The 11,847-nt window shown below is 38.2% G+C and overlaps 2 protein-coding genes across 2 annotated transcripts in view; both read right to left on the bottom strand.

The window, feature by feature from the left end:
• LOC107707180 (long-chain-fatty-acid--CoA ligase 4-like) overlaps positions 1-9,438 on the bottom strand; it is a 16,759-nt gene extending 7,321 nt beyond the window's left edge. The window contains exons 1-4 of the mRNA XM_016511116.1: positions 9,336-9,438; positions 5,057-5,596; positions 2,974-3,124; positions 2,186-2,309 (exon numbers count right to left, since the gene is read on the bottom strand). Coding sequence (XP_016366602.1) covers positions 2,186-2,309; positions 2,974-3,124; positions 5,057-5,429 — 648 coding nt within the window. The 5' untranslated portion in view covers positions 5,430-5,596; positions 9,336-9,438. The remainder of the gene's footprint in view (positions 1-2,185; positions 2,310-2,973; positions 3,125-5,056; positions 5,597-9,335) is intronic.
• Positions 9,439-9,975: 537 nt separating this feature from the next.
• Positions 9,976-11,847, bottom strand: part of LOC107707210 (protein (peptidylprolyl cis/trans isomerase) NIMA-interacting, 4 (parvulin)) — a 3,441-nt gene continuing 1,569 nt past the window's right edge. Inside the window, exons 3-4 of the mRNA XM_016511144.1 lie at positions 10,754-10,873; positions 9,976-10,290 (exon numbers count right to left, since the gene is read on the bottom strand). Of these exons, the coding sequence (XP_016366630.1) occupies positions 10,132-10,290; positions 10,754-10,873 (279 nt within the window). The 3' untranslated portion in view covers positions 9,976-10,131. The remainder of the gene's footprint in view (positions 10,291-10,753; positions 10,874-11,847) is intronic.

The following is an 11,847-nucleotide window of genomic DNA, read 5'->3' as shown; positions in this document are numbered from 1 at the left end:
TAATAGTTTCAGTTAAAAATACAAACACTGCTTCCCTGAAGCTCACATGACACCAAACATGATGCTTTTGGTGTCACTGATGCCATCAGATTACATTTACATTCATGCATTATGCAGATGCTTTTATCAAAATCTTATATTGCATTAAGATACAGCTGTATAAGCTCCTGCATTCTCTGGGAATTGAACCCATGACCTTTGTGATATTTTGTGCTCTACTGTTTGAGCTACAGGAATGCTGAAGTATTGGTAAAGGTGAAGAAAGACTGTTCCTCAAAGCAAGCTTTCGCATTACTTTAGTAAACTTGGTATATAGTGTATGTCTTTAGTGTTTATTTTTGTCCTTTTTGGAGATGTTTGGTGGATTACTTCTTTAAGATTTAAGATATGAACAAGTATCTACAATAAGGAAAACTGGTAGTATTTACCAACCTTCTGCCCAATCTTTGAGTTTGACCTCACAGCAGATTAGAGGAGCTCCAACTCGTCCTGTGCTATAGTCAGCAACTGCACAACATAAGATGATATGATCATTACGGCACATGAGATAAAGCTCTGACGATTGTTCAAAATAAGACTGTACAAGTAATATTAAAATAAACAGTGCAAGATAGATTGGAAAAGATGTCCAGATGTAGCAGGACTCCTCACCCTCAGTTATAGTTCCCGCTCCACAGGTCTCAGTAAGACCGTAACCCTGACCAACAGGACAGCAGAAGCAGATGTTCATGAAGCGCTGAGTGGTATCATCACCCCTTTAGGTCTACCGGTGGAGCCGCTGGTGTACATAATAACAGCGAGGTCTGATGGGACGGGCTTCACTATGGGTCTGCTCACTGCAACACAAAGCGCACATTGTTTTCTCCTCTGGTGATAGAGATGAATCTATTACAGTGCAAATCTCTATTCAGATCAATATTGTATGGGTGAATTGTGGGCAAACTACAGGCAATCACTGAAAAGGTTAGTTAGCATATAAATAAAATGTCAACCGTAAAGTTGGTGCCCTTTCTTACGGTTTTCTGGCTTGGCTCCCAGCTCTTGCACAGAGTGCATGCTGTGGATCTGGATGCCCTGTGGATATCCTGCTGTGCTGATGCTCTTCCTGTCCACATAGATCATCTGCCTCAGACTGGGGATTTGTGGAAGAACATTCTGTAGGGGAATAAAAATTGTTATGGAAACAGAATATTTAATGAAAAATATAAATATTTCAAGCGGCAGGGCAAGTAAACCCAGGTGGTACCAGACGTCAAGTTAAACTTTGGTTTGAAAATCTGATTGACATCAAAACCCAACATTGGATGGACGTTTAATTTTGGTTACTTAATACGATGACTTAAAACCAACAAAATATCAACATCTAATGATGTTATATATTTAAGCTGCATGGAAGTTAACATTATGACATTTAGCAGGCATTGGTTTTTGGTTACCATCATGGCTAAATGTCTGTGTTTGGTGTCAATATGTTGTTGGCATGAATTTTGGTTACTTAAAGGTGCCATAGAATGCATTGATACAACATTTTAAATTGTTCTCTGATATCTACATAGAAGGTATGTGGCTTAGGTAAGGGTAAAAAATCTCCAGAAACGGTTTTACATGTCCATTTACAACCCTAGGATTTGTCCCTAGAATGAAATGGACTGTTTTTACCTTATTTGGAAGGGTCATGAATAATAATGTTGAGCTCTGCTCCGAATGGCTGTTTCACAGTGCGGCTCATTTCAGTAGCTCACACAGCAGGAAGGAAACACAGGGAAAATATATATTTCAATACTCTCTCTCGCAGTTATATCCTTGGGTAATTATACTGTATATAAAATGCTGCCATCAGGGAGTCGCTATTAATATATTCGAATGCACGATCGCGTTTTACTTTCACTTTCAAGATTTGCAATCGCACGTGATCTGTGTAAACTACAGCGGCAGTACTTACCACACATTTTACAAGATCAGATGCTTGTCAGTGGTGCTCAGGATCTGTAAATCATTCGCCATCATCCTCAGTCATCTCTCCTTACTTTACTTCCCTTCTTAATTTTGGTTGACTACAAAGCAAAAACAAGCCATTCAATCATCTGAGATGTAACATAATTTCCCTATTTTGTAATAACCTCATAAATCTGTGTAAACATGTGACTATATTTATCTGATCCAGTAATAAATTGAGGTGCAGTACCTGATCAGACAGTGTTTGTGGGGAGGAATAGCCGATCCTGCAGCCGTACGTCACACACGAGATCTCAGCCGTCATTTCCAGCACATGAGCAAGAGGAAGATAGGCAATATACGTATCCTTTGGTCTGTGGAGGCATACAGGCATATTAAAGCCAAACTAATATGCATTTCAGTCAGGCACTGTGGCATTAATGGAAAGCAACAACCAGGTTCCAAAAGCAAAAATTCCATTAATATTTTCCACTGGTGAATTGATTTTTAGAAGTAACTTTTTTAAACCATTAAAGACAGACCTACTGTGAGCTACAAGGTTGGTATATGCTTTTGTTGAAGACATCAGCCCATAATATTTCAACTTAATTTTTAATAATCATAATTTCCTGGTGGAAAAACTACATGATTTTGCAGAGAATCTACACACACACCCATATATATAAAATTAACATCTTTAAATATATTATATATTTCTCCATTGTTTTTAATTTGATTATATAATTAGCAATGCTTTATGGCATTGTAGTTCTTTCTCATTAAAGTTGTAAATACAGTCTTGTCTCTTTGTCTGTTTTTGAAATTCAGTTTTGCTTCAAATTATAGTATAAAAAGTGTATAATATTGTGTTTCACCTCAAAGCTAGTTGGTTTGGTTTTGGCTTATAACACGAAGATATTTTAAAAATCTGTATGGTTAAAGAAAATAAATGGGAAATCTAAAATAAAATACTTTTGGAACCAAGTCTGCTGAAAAAGTGGGTGGCCACTGTGGCACCCTATTGATATTTATACACACCCCAATCCAGGTATCCTCTCGCACTGGCCTGCCATGCCCCCGATCAGGTTACTGTGAATGATCATCACCCCTTTAGGTCTACCGGTGGAGCCGCTGGTGTACATAATAACAGCGAGGTCTGATGGGACGGGCTTCACTATGGGTCTGCTCACTGCAACACAAAGCGCACATGAAAATACATATTTCAATACTCTCTCTCGCAGTTATATCGTTGGGTAATTATACTGTATATAAAATGCTGCCATCAGGGAGTCGCTATTAATATATTCGAATGCACGATCGCGTTTTACTTTCACTTTCAAGATTTGCAATCGCACGTGATCTGTGTAAACTACAGCGGCAGTACTTACCACACATTTTACAAGATCAGATGCTTGTCAGTGGTGCTCAGGATCTGTAAATCATTCGCCATCATCCTCAGTCATCTCTCCTTACTGTGTTTATGTGGTAAGTGAAATCTTATGTACTGTAATGTAACAGGCTACTGCTAGCAAGCAGCTAACCATGTCCCTTTAGTGGCTCGCGTTATTTTATTAGAACGCGCGTTATCTGTTTTCTGTGCCTTTCTGAATAGACACCAACCCATCCCTGCACATCACATCCCCTGCACAGCCTGGAACATAACATTTATTTCCATGATCTGCCATTTTCGCTATTATCCTCGCTTGTTTCTTCACAATACCTGCAGAACTTCTGATGATTCGGCTGTGCAGGTTCGGCTGGCGGCTGGCATAGAACATGGGCGGGTATATGCAAATGTTGGGGCCGTAACTATTAGTGATCCCGACTGTAACGTCACAGTCGGTGTTATGTTCTGATTTGCCTGTTTTTCAGTGGTCTTTTGCATGCAGGAGATTTACATAAGAAGGAGGAAACAATGGTGTTTGAGGCTCACGGTATGTCATTTCCATGTACAGAACTGTTATTATTCAACCATGCCAAGGTAAATACAGTTTTCCATTCTATGGCACCTTTAATACCACGCCTTAAAACCAACAAAATATCAACATCAGCTTTCGTCACTATTCTGGTCAAGTTGACATTGGCATTAGAACAGGTCATGACATTGAATTTTGGTCACCTGACACAAGGGCATGTATTTAACCAAATATCAATGTCTTATGATATTGGTGGCCCACTGGAAAAATTTGAACTACAGTACAGGGCCTGACTTGCTGTTACTGTTAAACCCTTTTCTTATAGAAGTTATTCACTGAGACAAACATGACTGAATATAAAGACATGCGATTCAGTGAGTCAGATGTTAATTTGGTAACTGTTCTAACTGATTCAGTGAGTTCATTCAGTGATTCAAACTAATAACCCATGAGTTCATGAGTCATGTTTAAAAGCACTTGGAATTTGTTTGTTTGTTATATGGACTACACTGGTTTTATGAGTTCAGTTACCAAAGAGAAAGGAACTGAAATACGTGCCAAGTTGGCACTGATTCATGGTACCCTGTTATTCATTTTGATGGCGGATTGTAATCCAGAAAGGATTATATGAAACACATGTGAATGAAATTAAATTATATTTTTAATATGTAAAAAGTTTTAAATGTGCTTCTGATTACAGATAGCCTTGTGGGATTACACAAGATTTGTATTTTAAAGAAAACCAGTTCGAAGAACCAGTTGCTTTTTGGAGAGCAGCAAATCAGCATATTAGAATGATTTCTGAAGGATCATGTGACACTGAAGACTGGAGTAATGATGCTAAAAAAATTCAGCTTTGAATCACAGGAATAAAATGTATTTTAAAATATATAAAATAGAAAACAGTTTTCACTATTTTACTGTATTTTTTATTAAAGAAATGCTGCTTTGGTGAGCATAAGAGACTTATTTTAAGAAACAAAAAAATCTTACAACCCCAAACCAGTAGTGTACATGTTTAAATAAAATTAGTTTAAGATGCTATTATTATCATAATTTATGCACACAGGCCAGTTCAGGAGAGTCGCTTGTTTAGACCAGCATCTGATATGAGCTAAATTAAAAAGGTCATGTGAACAACCTCACTAAATAAATTGGATTAGAGCAGAAAATTACAATTAGGCACTTTGGCTTGCATTGTGAGCATAGCCGTACAGAATATGTCAGAGGAGGATGTACCTTTTTGAAGACCTTCCCACTCGGCTGAGTCTCATTTTCTTTGCTCAGAACTTCTCTGGTTCCCAGGCAGTCCGCTTTACCGAAACGCTCCACCGCATAGTCAAACAGCTTATCAAGCGTGTCTTTTCCAGCGTAGTCCTCCGTGACCAGGGAGTCGAAGCGATCCACGGAACGATATGGCCCTTCAGCCTGACCGGTGGTTGACCTGGATTTGACTCTCTTTGCCAGGGCTTTCTTTTTCTGAACTCCAGTCATGAAGTACCATGGTAGAAAGCTCAAGAGGGAGTAGAGCCATACTACTGCATGTACTGGGAACAAGAGAATGGTACTCAGGTCCATGTTCAGACGCACATCTGCTGAGAAGCTGAAGGGGACTGAAAGATGAAGGGATCAGGCCAAGCCTGAGATATAGAGCGAGTTTGTTGCCCTGTGTCCAACTAAGGATCCCAGATCAAAGTTCAGAAAGATTAGGGAAGTGTCCGATGTGTAGCTCCAAGATGTGCAATCTGATGAGAATGACAGTAAGAAATAAAGGAAATGTATGTTATTCAAGTGTACTCGACTGAAACACAGCCCTACGAGACATTTCTATGAGAAAATAGTTTGAGGCTTCAAGCGGAACAGTTTGTATTCATTCAGCTGCTTTAATGAGACAAGCGAGGCTTATTAGAGGATGCGGTCACATTCACCACACAAAAGACACATTCCTGGCCAGTGAATAGTGTCTCTCTGTTTCTCATTTAATGACTAATATGAAGTCACAAAAATCCTGCAGAAGCTGCCCTAGCCTAAAGACAGGGTGGACTGACGAATGCCATGACATTAAAGCACAAGGTTACCAGACATCTATTAATGTTTGTACAGATGAAACCTGATACACTTGTTTTATCTAGTGTTCCAGTTGCTGGTACAGTGTGGCAGAAATGCCAGGGCCATGGGTTAGATTTCAAGGACAAACCCAAAATAATTAAAACAAATCGGTTTCATTGAGTTGAGCAGAAACACTTTATCTCCATCATTAGCCACGTAAGTGAACTCTGGCTTAAGATAACTTCATCTCAGAAGTCAGGAAGATAAGGCCATCACTTGATCACATGACCGGTGTCAGATTAAGGAAGTAGAAATGAGTTGCTCATATATGGAACAGAAACAACATCAACACTACTGTTACTTACAACCTGTACACAAAGACCTAGAAAATTTACATAGCTTTACATCGTCCTGTTACAGTGCTGCCAAGCTGGGAATTGTCTATGAAATTAGATCCCTCAAAGCACAAGTCCTTACTGACTGTGAAGACAAGTGTGACTAGCTGCAGGGGCCTGTTGCATAAGTATGAGCTAATGGCAAAAGGTTAATGTGAGGCATACTCCACTGACTCAGCAAGACATTCAATAACAGCAGATAACCAAAGCTCTCTTACTAGGGCAGTTAGTAAGCGCTTTCTTGTTTGTTTAGACTGACAACATTTTGGTTCAGAGATCAAGTTGTGATCAGTCCTGGTGAAATGGCCTGGCCAGTGAATAGTGTCTCTCTGTTTCTCATTTAATGACTAATATGAAGTCACAAAAATCCTGCAGAAGCTGCCCTAGCCTAAAGACAGGGTGGACTGACGAATGCCATGACATTAAAGCACAAGGTTACCAGACATCTATTAATGTTTGTACAGATGAAACCTGATACACTTGTTTTATCTAGTGTTCCAGTTGCTGGTACAGTGTGGCAGAAATGCCAGGGCCATGGGTTAGATTTCAAGGACAAACCCAAAATAATTAAAACAAATCGGTTTCATTGAGTTGAGCAGAAACACTTTATCTCCATCATTAGCCACGTAAGTGAACTCTGGCTTAAGATAACTTCATCTCAGAAGTCAGGAAGATAAGGCCATCACTTGATCACATGACCGGTGTCAGATTAAGGAAGTAGAAATGAGTTGCTCATATATGGAACAGAAACAACATCAACACTACTGTTACTTACAACCTGTACACAAAGACCTAGAAAATTTACATAGCTTTGCATCGTCCTGTTACAGTGCTGCCAAGCTGGGAATTGTCTATGAAATTAGATCCCTCAAAGCACAAGTCCTTACTGACTGTGAAGACAAGTGTGACTAGCTGCAGGGGCCTGTTGCATAAGTATCAGCTAATGGCAAAAGGTTAATGTGAGGCATACTCCACTGACTCAGCAAGACATCCAATAACAGCAGATAACCAAAGCTCTCTTACTAGGGCAGTTAGTAAGCGCTTTCTTGTTTGTTTAGACTGACAACATTTTGGTTCAGAGATCAAGTTGTGATCAGTCCTGGTGAAATGGCGTATGATGTTGACACAATCCACAGCCTGATATACCGTTCACTGCTTGGGCAAAACAATTGTCTGCTATTCTAATATAATGAAGACCACCTACTGGTCAACCAGTATGCATGTATGTATGTATGCATTTTTTATTTTATTTTTTTGTGGCCAGTCCTGATAAATGATAAATGGTAAATATTTCAATTCTGAACTTTTTGTCTAAATAAAAATACTAAAAACAACCATTTTTAAATGTTAGAAGTGAATGTAAACATCACAGTTATACTGTTTCAAGGAGAAGCATATGGTCTATTAATTTTGCAATTTGCTAAATGTTACATTTAAAAATGTTATTAAATTATAAGTGCAAGAAAGACCAACAACTTTACTGGGCAATGCTGATAACAATATAATGTATATTAGGGATGCACCAATATTAACAATCTGGCAGATAACGATAAGCCATATTTATTTTTATGTTATGGCAAATAACCAATAAGCTATTGATATTCAAACTCAGAACTTTTTTTTGTCTTAAAACTAAATCAACTAAAGTTTAAATACTATAAATGAATTTAGACATCATTCACTATTATAAAATACATATATATATATATATATATGGATATTCATTGGCTAAAGATTTACATTTAACGGTGTTATTAAAATAAATACCATTGCTATCATCTAACGTTCACATAACAGTTCATCAAAATGTAAAACCAGGGGAAAAAATATCCAATACTTAAACATTCACTTACCTTCACACTGGGAATATTGCATTAATTAAAGCTCCACCCTTGCTCATCCAAAGTTAATGACATTACCTAATAACAAACTAACTTACGAAGAAACAAATGTTGATGCTGACTGGTGCAATTTTTTAATCTGCCCTGATGAGCTGAAACCTGGACAAAGGTTATACTCAATGTGAACCCTAAAGCCTTGTGAGAGTGGTCAGTGAGCAGAGACAGCCAATGATATCAATCCCTCCAGCTCACCCCACTCACGGAGCAGATCTTCAGCAGGTGCACACACAGCGGACTGGAACAGAATGATTGGATCCTGGATCTGATCCCATTATCTTTGTTATCATATTTTACAAACCGACCTCTGTTTAATAGAAGGACACCTTATGACAAGTTGACCTGAATGTACACTTTCAAAGTACACATCAATACTGCTGTTGAGTGGCTGTGATTACAACTCCTATACAAATATTAGCATAATTCATTGATGATGTCTTGTCAACTTCTGTAAACATTTAGTTTGAAACGATTTAAAGCAAAGATAAAGTAAGAAATAGCATAAAACATAAATAAAAGGTACTTTATCTACTAGTTTTCGATAATAAGGTTTTCCGACCTCTAAGATATATAAAATATATTAGCATCAATTTTGGGCGCGATCTCATTATGTTCAAAACGTCTCGGCTCCAGACTCTCAGAGACGCAGCTACACGTGTTCCGTTCATCACCGTGGAAACGGCTCGTTTTAATAAATGGAACACGATTGTTTTTGATTAATGGAATCCGCTAAAGCTCTTTATTCCGCCTAGTCTGACCTTTTGAATGTGATGAAGATGATGATGGCGCTCTTTTTTTGTCTGATGCGAAACGTCAAACGCAGCAGCATCATCATCATCATGAGGGATGCCAAGACATGCTTTTCCATCACCTAGCCTCATATTGAATCATCATGTATTAAAACTCCATGTACACACTTTAATCTTCATTCAGACCCAGTAATGACGTGTAATATTCAGATTTGATGAAACTGCCCGTCGTTAGCAAGCGTTCCCTTTATCTCAGCCATCTGTAAAGTTGTCGCAGTAAACAAGAAAACAATGAAGAAAAAAAAAACAATCCCCTCGTTAAGTATTACTGAGGTGTTAAGATTATAGGAGTAGCTGGCTAGAAAATGATCTTACCGGCTTTTAGTCACTTACCTCCAGAGCCGGTTTGTGTGTTTCAGTCTCTCTGCCAAGCGCAATGACCGACAGTTACCTCCGGGCCGGCGCGTGCTGTTACACCCGGAAATATTGCGTCATCTGACTCCATATTTTTCAGCCAATAAGGTCTAGACAATGAAGCGAAAGCGCATCATTGACTTCCTGTTACTGCTGGTGCACTTCAGGACACGGCTATAATTGTTCTAATGTTAATATTATTAATAATACAGTTTAAAAGAGACATTTCTTGTTCTGTAGTTTCACAAACCAATAAGCAAATAATCGTAAAATTGTAAAATCCAAATCACATACTGGTAAAAAATGTATAGCCTGAATGCACTGTAAGTCGCTTTGGATAAAAGCGTCTGCTAAATGCATACATTATTATTATTATTATATTCTAGACTTTAGGCAGTGAAGTAAGAGAAAGTATTGTTAGTGTTTCAGGATAATATAATTCAGGATGTAATATTAACAATATTCTTGTTCTGTAGTTTAAAAAATATATACTTATGTTGCATATGGAAAGCATCAGTAGTGTAAGTGACGGAAGGCTTACTGGAAATATGATGTTACAACAAAATTTGTGAAAATAAACACCCAACACTGAGACAAATTCATCAAAACTGTTTGCTCCTTAAGATCAGTTTTTATTGGCTGCTATTTACATGGTGATATATATATATATAAAAAAAAAAATCTTTCATGACTGCAAAATGTTGCTATGTTGTAAATGCTGTGTTGTAGACTAACCAATTGGAATTTTACCACAACATAAAGCTGTTCAGTCCATTTATTTTTTGCCTTCAACCATGATGATGTGATAACCAAACTTTGTTTTCACGGGAGGATCAGTGTATACAGGTTTGTCCATAGTGCTGATGGGTAGTGCAAACGCTGCATCCTGAAATGGTCCCACCATTGATCCTCTTGTCATCCAGCCAAGGTCACCCTGTATGCAAATCACAACTTTAAAACTATACAAGCTGTTGTTAAGGTTGTCTTGATACTTAAAAAAAGCATATTTTGAATAAATTACTGAATGAATAGTACTGAAACATACTTAAATCAAAACTGTAAAGTTAAAGGTATATACATCTCTAAAAAAAATGATAATACAGTACTGATAAACACTTCTTATAAACATATATTCTTTTATATAACTTATTTTAAACCAAAATGATACAGAAAGGCTGTACGTTAGTGTTATTGAAATTCCATAGAATAATATGGGTTCAGTATTCTATGCAAATTAGATTCTGAGGGATTTTCCAGCATGGAAAACGCATTGAATGCCATCTGCTGGTAAAAAACAAATAGTACTCATAGGAACTATAGGATTTTTTAAACTCCACATCATGCAAGTCACATTACTGCTACTAATCCACTGTTTTTATACATGAAAAATGTCTTACTCCTTGCCTGGCTTTGTCCTCACTGTATTGTGCTGCCACCTCACTGAAGCGCATGCCAGACTTGAGCTTCTCCATTGCTTCCATACACTTGCCATGCTTTTCACACAGAATATGCCGAACCTATCAGAAAATAGGCCAAAAAAGGGAGTGATACATAATCAACAAAAATATTATTCATTTAAATGGTGGTTTGAAAGTGACAATGTGACTTCATATCATTAATTTAAAGGGGTCATATGATGCGATTTAAATTTTTCCTTTCTCTTTGGAGTGTTACAAGCTCTTGGTGTATAAAGAAGATTTGTAAAGTTGCAAAGACTAAAGTCTCAAATCCAAGTCCAGCCCGGGGTCGACACATGTGGTTGCTGCAAGCCCGCCGGACGCTCCTTCGTCCAATCCGTGCCGTTCTCAAGCCCGCCGGCCACCGCTCACTCTAGCCCACAGTGTGTGATGCTGTGTGACACATTTTATGGAGTGAAAACACCGCGAGCGTCATCCGCGCTTTAGTATGTGTGTAGTAAACAAAAAAGTGCGCCGCGCCATCCATTCATTGCGGAAATCATGGCGCCTTATGCGTGATATCAAATGCTTCCGCAGATTTATAGTATTACTATAGCATTGCGAATTGCGCGTATGGCCATGATAAGTGCGGAATGAATGACAGGATTTCTGTTGTAACATCGCGCAAGGTAAATAAAGGTGACATCTAGTGGAGAAGACTAATGATAAGATTCACGTTAATCAGATCTTGTTTTAAATGTGTGCTGAAATAAATACCGTAAAAGATAGATTCGCGGCTTTTGAGAATCGATATCGAATCGACGTCATTTAAAAAAACGATTAATCGAAAAATCGATTTGTTTGCCCAGCCCTAGTTCCCACGCTACTTGAAAGTACTTGAATTTCAGACATATGGATTCAAGGCCTGAAAAGTACGTGATATGACGGTAGATTTCTCAAATGAAACGGTAAATGCTAATGAAGTGACTCTTAGAGCAGCTGGAGATGACATTCGTGTTCATATCATCACATAGTGAGACGGCAGAAGCTGAAAACACCGCGAGCGTCATCCGCGCTTTAGTATGTGTGTAGTA

This window comes from Sinocyclocheilus rhinocerous, unplaced genomic scaffold (assembly GCF_001515625.1).
Source record: "Sinocyclocheilus rhinocerous isolate Xijiao unplaced genomic scaffold, SAMN03320098_v1.1 scaffold174, whole genome shotgun sequence".
NCBI classification, from domain to species: Eukaryota; Metazoa; Chordata; class Actinopteri; order Cypriniformes; family Cyprinidae; genus Sinocyclocheilus; species Sinocyclocheilus rhinocerous.
The sequence above is the reverse complement of the archived record's forward strand: the minus strand, read 5'-3'. Positions and strand labels throughout refer to the sequence as shown.